Consider the following 8,002-nt stretch of genomic DNA (forward strand, 5'->3'; position numbering starts at 1 on the left):
GTGAAGGTGAAGTGGGGAGCAGAGGGGCAGAAGAAAGGGCCCTGGGAGGCAGAGATGGGACAGGAGAGAGGAGAAGGGTGACTCCTGGAGCCATGGCCAAGGAACACTGGAGAATAGCAGGAAGAGAGGCCCTAGGTAAGAGGGGTACACTCTCTGGGGGAGTGGAGGCCAAAATGACCGGTACTGAAATGTCACCCTTCAATCAGAAGACAAAGAAAGATGCTGGGAGAAGGGAGTGCACATTATTTCCCATCTCCCCTTAGGCAGGACCAGGAATGTAGCCAGAGGGAAGGAGGTTAGATGGCAGGAAGGACTGCCATCCTGCTCTCAAATCTCTGCCCTAGCCCCCTCCCTTCCTCTTGAAGGTGACTCCTGCCTGCTGGGCTGCTTACTACAGAAATAGCCCTTTCCCTGAAGAATCAACCTAGATCTTGCCTTTCTTTTTTCTTTCTTTCTTGTTAAAACGAGAACAGAAAATTTAGGCCTTTACAACTTCTCACACCCCCCCAAGCCTACCTGAGCCCTACCCCTCAAATCCTGGATCTCAGCCTCTCCTCAGCCCAGGGGAGATGACCTGGGGGTTAGGAGGGGATGGAGAGGGGGGCACTGGGGTTTGAGCCTATTATGGGGTGGAGGAGGCAGAAAGGCCTCACATTCTCAGTGGCTCTCAAATTTAGACTTTTGATGCTCTCTCCAAATCAAGGTTACATGATAGCCATAAAGAGGGGTGTTAAAAAATTTTTTTTTAAAAAAGCTTTGAACATTAGAAATACAGCACAGGGACTTCCCTGGTGGTCCAGTGGTTAAGAATCCGCCTTCCAATGCAGGGGACGCAGGTTCGATCTCTGGTCGGGGAACTAAGATCCCACGTGTCACGGGCAGTTAAGCCACAACTAGAGAGAAGCCCACGTGCCACAACTAGAAAGAAACCCGCATGCCGTAACCAAGACCAAGACCTGACACAGCCAAAAAATAAATTAATTAATTAAGACAAAACTAACTAAAAAAAAGAGAGAGAAATACAGCACAAAGCAGATTGGTGGATGGAGAAGGGGAAGAGGATTACACTGGGAGCAAGGAAGTTTTGAGGGTGATGGTGATGTTCATTATCTTGATTGTGGAAGCGCGTACATACGTTAAACTTATCAAATCGCACACCATACATATGTACAGTTATGTCAATTATACCTCAACACATCTGTTTTAAAAATACCACCCATTTTCTACATGAGTTCTACTCCTTTATTTTTAATTTATGGAGAATCTCAAAGCCTACAAGTGGCCTTGGCAGGGAAGGAATGTTGAAGCCAAGGGAAACTGGCGATGCCTAGTACAGTGGGGCCATTCTTCTGCCTCAGTTTCCCCCCACCAGCTCCATCCATTGCATATGAAGGTGTCTGTGTACGTGTAAGGGGGGTCTGGGATGAGCTGTGGCTCTCCAGCTGCTTCCTCAGTGTGGGAGTCCAAGCCAGCCTGGGTGCCCAGGGTTCCTCTGTGGCTGGTCAGCCGGGAGCCTGGAGCTGGTGACTCGGGAGGGAGGGGCTGGACCCAGGCTTTGCCCAGGAGATGGTTGGCTGCTGTGGATTCTCCCGCCCCCTGCAGGCTACAGCAGGCACTGCAGGGACAAGATGGTCAGTCCAGGGAGAAGTCTGCCAGGCTCTGGGCACAGTGCTGCACGTAGTCAAAGTCAGGCACGGTGAAGGGCACGCGGGACCACTTCTTGGACTGGACCCGCCCTTGCGGTGTCTCCAGCAGCAAGCTGCGGACTTTGAGTACTGGCAGCTTCACTGACTTGTAGATCATCTGCAGACCCCAGCCCTGTGGGTGGGACAGAGATGAGCAGGTCTGCATCTCCGTCCTCAGACTGGGCTTCTCTCCTTAGGTTGGAGTTCATGAATGCTGGGCCTATGTCTCCCACCTCAGCCTGAGAGCCATCTCCCCCATCACACTGTGGGCTCCCTAAGACAGGGGTGGAACTCCTCATATTGGGAGCTCCTGGGGCAGGGCTGCCTCCCCCATCCCAGTGAGGGCACCCTGATGGCAGAGGCTGGGCTTCCTCTCTCAGACTGAGGACTTCTCAAGACTAGTGCTAAGGGCCAGGGCCCCAGCACTTACCTCCCCACAGTTCCTGCAGCTAATGACACCCCCAGGCCTCCAGTCCTTGAAGACTCTGTTGATGACCACAGGCTCCTGGGAGACGTTGCAGTAGATCCTGGAGAAGAATGGGAGTGGCCACGGCCCTCATGGACCCCAGCCCCAGATCTCATGCCCTCCTGCCTGCTGAGCCTGCGCCTGGGCCTTGGGCCTTCCTGCCTGTCAAGAGGTTACACTCTGCCTATGCTGCCTCCACGGCACCTTCTTCTGCCCAAGCTCAGGCCTCAGCACTACCCACCTGGATGATTTCAACAGTCCCCCAACAGCTCTCCCTGCCCCATCCTTCTATCCCATTCCATCCTTACTCTCAACCCCACATCATCCTTCCACCAACTGTCAGAGTGTCCCTCTACAAATGTACACCTGACCCTGACATTCCCTTGCGCAAAATCCCTCCAAGACTCCTCATTGCCTACAGGACAAAGGCTAAACTTTCAAGCCCGACCTTCAAGGTCCTCCACAGGCCAGTCTGTGTTCCTTCAGAATCTCATCCTTCACCATCTCTTCCACTCAAGTCAACCAGAATTACTCCCGTCGCATCATCCCTGCCTCTCCTCATCTCACATTCCAACCCAGTGCATCCTTCAAGACAAGTCCTAGTTGAAATGCTACCTCCTCAAATGAGAGAACCTGTGTGAAGATCCTTGGCATAGCAGGTACCTAATAAATAATGAATGGATGGAGAATGGGGAAAGGTTACCCTCTAGAGGGTGGAAGATGAGGGGATGGCTCAGGGACAACGAGCCCCTCTCGATGTCTTCAAAGTAGGTAGGACCACCTGGTTGGGGAACCAAGATCCCACATGCTGCGGGGCAATTAGGCCCAGGTGCCGTAACTACTGAGCCCGTGCGCCTCAACTACAGAGCCCATGTGCTGCAGCTAATGAGCCCACGTGCCCGCACGCCACAACGAAGAGCCCACACGCTGCAACGAAAGATCCTGAGTGCCGCAACTAAGACCCAATGCAGCCCAAAATAAATGAATAAATAAATATTAAAAAACAAAGTAGGTAGGACCAGGGGGCCAGTCTGTGGCCCCTCAGCATTTGGCGTCCTGAATTCCAGCTCTTGCTCAACCACGTAGGGGCTGTGGGAGCTTGGGCAAGTCACTTAGCCTCTCTGAGCCTCTGTTTCCTCACCTGTAAAGTGGGGTGATGATAAGACCTGTCTACTCAGACTACTGTGAAAATGCATACTTGGTAGTTGTTAAAATGCTCTTTAACCTTCCAAACCCTCAAAGCACTGTCTGGATGGGAGGGATTCTCCATCTCCCATCATACCCTTCTTCTCTCCCCGCCTCCCATCCCGACAGCCCCTTCTGCAGTTCTCACGAGAAGTTGGGGTTCACGTTGACGTGGTGGGTACCCTCCACCCTCCGTAGGTCACTCCCATAGCCCACGGGCACCGTGCAGTTGACACAGAGGAGCCGCACGTGCTCTGCCAGGAACTTGTGCTGGTGACTCTCCCGCTGGGCCGCCTGGGCTGTCCGCTTGACCAAGGCTGCCCGCTGCAGATCCTGGATCTGGGGTGGGAGGGGGCATGGGGCATGGCTGGGGCCTGAGAGACCTGACCCCAGGAATGCTCCCAGGGGGACAAAGGCCTCCCAAAGACCTCAGATTATTAGCACTCAACCATCCCTGGACTTTTTAGAGGCAGCTCTGTGGAAAAAAATATGAGAGGAAGGCAAGTCTTTTTGCTGAATCTTTACTCCCTCTTTGGAGGATTTTGTGCAAAGTGGCTTCTTTTAATCTAACATGGGGCATCATTAATAATTATGCTGGGACAACAGGAGTAAATAGGGACCATCCTGAACAAGGCTGGACGATAGTGACCCTGCCTCAGGGGAACTGACTTAAGCCCTGGTTCTGGGCTTATTTTGTGGATGTGCCTGTTTGTTTCCCTGCTGCCTGGTTCCAGAAGGGCTGTGAGGCGGCTCTCACAGATACACAAAATATTTGGTGATGAGGATAAATTCAAAGCCCTGGATAAGGCCTGTTTCCAAGGCATTTTGGAGAACAGCCATTGCCTTCCCTGGAAGCCCCACCCCCAGCCTCTACCTTTCCCTTCATTCAGATCTTCCCCAGGTGGGCCAGGCTAGCTCCCAGAGGAAGGGGGACCAGGGGAGTGTATGTGTGTGCAGTCAGAGACCTTCTAGGCAGAGCGTCTTCAGACCCCTTCCCCGTAGGGTACTCAGGCTGCCCACAAACCTTGTCCTGGTACTTGGCCCGGTCCATCTCCTGCACAGCAGCCACTGCCCGTTCCATCAGAGTCTCCAGCGCCTCATTGGTCAGCTCCCGCTTCAGCTCCCGACTACCTTGGGCCGCCACAAATGAGTATACACTTTGGCTGGCCCGGGCACGGCCCCTTGCCTGGGAAAAGAGAAAACAGAGGGGCTTGAGTGGGGCTGGGGTCCCACACAGCATCCTTTGAGGGCTGTTTCGGGGAGGGATGCTTTGGGCACCTGGACCATGGAGATCTCATTGGTCAGGAGCCCATAGCGCACCACCACCTTGCACTGGGGGATGTCCAGCCCCTCCTCTGCCACACTCGTAGCCACCAGGAGGTTCAGGGCACCAGTCCGGAACTTCTGGATCACTTCTTGCTGGTCCCTCTGGGGGGAAGTGGGGGAGGAGAAAGAGGATGGTAAATGAGGTAGGTTGAGGCCTATCTTCCTGCCAGCCCAGCCTCTCCTGGTTTAGCCCTTTTACTCACAATCTTGTCCCCTTTCCCTAGGAACCCTGCGTCCCCACCTCTATCTTCAAGTAGCCCCAGGACCTTGCTCATCTTCCCAGGTACTCATCTAACCCCCGTCTCCCTTAGGAGTCCCTGAAGGTCCCTGCTCCTCTACTCTAGGAGCTCTCAGGACCTCTTCTTCTCATGCAAGGGACCCCAGACCCCTGATTCCCTGTCCTGAGGACAGCACTCGCCTCTCCCTGCAGATCCCCAAGCCTCTGCCTCTCTTCCCCCAGAGATCTCCAGATTGGGGGAACCTTCAACACTGGGGATCTCAGCATCTACCTCTTCCCCCCAGCTCTCTGCCCTCTGCCTGGAGCTAATCAGTCCCCCATTGCTCTGTGCTAAAGATTCTGTCCCTTCCCTTTCTCCACTAGGGAAGCCCCACCCTCAGCGCCTTTCCCCAGAACCCACACCTGAGTCATCTGGATCATCTGAGCGCTCTGGCTGCTGTTCCCAGCCCCAATCAACAGCTGGGGCCTGATGTCCACTGTCTGCAGGCCTGGCTGCTGCTGGAGCCAGAGCAGGAGGGAGTGAGCACTCTGGCGGGTCCGGGTGAAGATGATGCCCCGGAGGCTGTCAGGGCTCCTGAACTGCTGCTGCAGGATCTCTTCCAGCACCTCCAGTTTCGGGTTCTCTGGGCCACGAGTTGCCAGGTGGGCCAGCTTATTCTTGTGGTCTGCCAGAAAAGCCCAAAGCATAAGCGCAGGACTCAGGTCTGGAGGTGGGCAAGGCGTGGGTTGGGCGTGGGGGACTCATGGGGATAAGATTACAGGAGTTTGGGGTCCGGGGGTGCCTGACGACACCTGCTCCTGCCTAATTCCCCTGAACAGCACCAAAAGCGCATTGAAGGATACCCTCTGCCTGCCCAGCCTTAGGTCGGGGGCCTACAGTGTAGAATCCTTTGCTCACATACCTCATCCAGTACCCCTCTTCAACCCAGCTACCAGGATGACCTTGGACATTTTCATGCTAACCTTTGCTCCCGGGGTCTGACTCAACTCAGGTCTCTTCAGAGAGATCCCTGCCCTCCGGCCTGTGCTGAGGCCTCCTCTAGCCTTACATTTCATCCTCTGACCACCTCACTTTCCCAGTTTAAAGGTACCACACATCCCAAACCTTCAAGGACCGTCCCAATTAAATGTTTTTTTAAAAAAAATCTCTGTCAAAAACATGAATTAATTTTTATATCTACGCAAACCTTCACAAATGAGGGCATATTATCTTTTGTCATATCCACGACCTTGACTTTTGGTTAGAAAATTCGGGCCCCAGTACCCTCGTTGGCACCTTCCCCACCCACGTTGGCACCTGCGTCCTGGCTGGCCTCTGACCTTTAGTTCAGTTGCGAGCCTCACCATCAAACAGCGCCAGCAGCCAGCGCTCGGCACGCAGGATCCGGGTCTTAGTGGTGCGCTCCCTGTCGTAGAAATCCTGCAGAGTGGCCAGGGCGTCCACCGCACGGACCGTGTCGTGGATGAGCAGTGCGTCGTTGTAGCGACGCAGGTGAAGCGCGTACACCCGCCGCTCCTGGAGCCCCGCCTCAGCCGCTGAGGGAGGGCAGGGTTCGCAGGGCCTGAGTGGCCACGCCCCTCCAGGGCCCACTTCCGCCTAGACTACGGCCCCCGAAAGGCTCCGCCCAGGCTGGCCCCGCCCCGGCCCGCCCCGGCCGCATACCCCTTCCCTAGAACTGCCCCTCGCACCCTCCCGGCTCAGCTCCACCACTTGTTGCTCGTAGGTCTGCGTCCCGAAGTCCCGTCTCAACTCCGGCATCTCCAGATGGTCGTGGATTTGGTCCATGAGCTCCTTCAGCATGTCGCCAAACGGATCCTGGACGAGAAGAGTGAGGGTGTGAGGGGTTTCCCACACACATCGGGGGAATGGGCACCCAGAGGGGACGCTGATCTCCGGGTGAAGCTGCGCCGCTACTGCCGGCACATCGAAGCTGGACAGGAGGGAGACCCAGAGGGAGGCCGGCTGGGGTGTGAAAGGAGTCCTGGCTGGAGGCAGAGGTCGGGGTCCTGCACCCCGCTCCTGCTACGTCGGAATCCTTGACTTCTGGCCTGAGCACAGTGATGTCTAGTCCTTGTCCAGCCCTATCATAGCAGACACCAGACAGTGTCTGCACCGCAAGAGAGAGCTTGGAACAGCCTCAGCACAAAGTGCCCCAGCTTTACGGTTTGCAAAGCGTGCCCAGGGTTTGAGAGATGCCCACGGTGGCATCTGAGTCAAACGAAACAGCAGGCTGAGGGCATGGGCTGTATCTGCCCCATTTCACAAAAAGGGGAAATGGAGGCTGAGACAAAAGCAAATAACCTGAAACCACAGAGCTAGTGAGGGTGGAGTCAGAGGTCAACCCCAGGTGCTCTAACTTCACACCAGACCCCACCCCCTGCCACGGCCCTCCCCCCCCATGCACCTGGGTGCGTCTATGGCAGAGGTCGTACTGTTTGCAGGGCTGGTGGCTGTGCTGCAGCTGGGAGCGGTAGTCCTGGGGTGACATAATGCGCCACGTGTCCAGGTTGGCACAGAGCTGGGGCAACAGAGAGGGGTTCACTGGAATGGGGGCTTCTGTGGGGACAATGGGCAGAGCTTTGGGGCAGGATGGGCTGAGGCAGGGCCATTGGGAGTGGAGACTCATGTATTCAACAAATAGCTATTGCCCTCCTTCTCTATGCCCAGTGCTGTTCTAGTTACCAGGGATACAGAGCATCTTACATTGGAGCTGGGGAGACAGGTGATAAGTAAAGAGTAACAGAATGAGGGACTTCCCTGGTGGTCCAGTGGTTAAGAATCCGCCTTCCAGTGCAGGGGACACGGTCCCACAACTAAGATCCCACATGCCGCAGGGCAGTTAAGCCCGCACGCCACAACTACTGAGCCCGTGCCCCATAACTAGAGAGAAGCCTGCCCACTGCAATGAAAGATCCCGATGCCGCAGCGAAGTTCCCGTGTAAGGCAGCTAAGACCCGACGCAGCCAAATAAATTAATTAAAATTAAAATTTAAGGGCTTCCCTGGTGGCGCCGTGGTTGAGAGTCCGCCTGCCGATGCAGGGGACATGCGTTCGTGCCCCGGTCCGGGAGGATCCCACATGCCGCGGAGCGGCTAGGCCCG

At 55.4% G+C, this 8,002-nt stretch overlaps 1 protein-coding gene across 1 annotated transcript in view; it reads right to left on the reverse strand.

Annotated features, from left to right (window-relative positions):
- Positions 1–1,225: 1,225 nt before the first annotated feature.
- DHX58 (DExH-box helicase 58) overlaps positions 1,226–8,002 on the reverse strand; it is an 8,896-nt gene continuing 2,119 nt past the window's right edge. The window contains exons 4-12 of the mRNA XM_007447166.1: positions 7,306–7,419; positions 6,590–6,716; positions 6,245–6,436; positions 5,303–5,565; positions 4,615–4,764; positions 4,361–4,522; positions 3,485–3,675; positions 2,116–2,212; positions 1,226–1,818 (exon numbers count right to left, since the gene is read on the reverse strand). Coding sequence (XP_007447228.1) covers positions 1,633–1,818; positions 2,116–2,212; positions 3,485–3,675; positions 4,361–4,522; positions 4,615–4,764; positions 5,303–5,565; positions 6,245–6,436; positions 6,590–6,716; positions 7,306–7,419 — 1,482 coding nt within the window. The 3' untranslated portion in view covers positions 1,226–1,632. The remainder of the gene's footprint in view (positions 1,819–2,115; positions 2,213–3,484; positions 3,676–4,360; positions 4,523–4,614; positions 4,765–5,302; positions 5,566–6,244; positions 6,437–6,589; positions 6,717–7,305; positions 7,420–8,002) is intronic.

The sequence above is a fragment of the Lipotes vexillifer genome, unplaced genomic scaffold, assembly GCF_000442215.2.
Source record: "Lipotes vexillifer unplaced genomic scaffold, Lipotes_vexillifer_v1.1 scaffold541, whole genome shotgun sequence".
Lineage (NCBI taxonomy): Eukaryota > Metazoa > Chordata > Mammalia > Artiodactyla > Lipotidae > Lipotes > Lipotes vexillifer.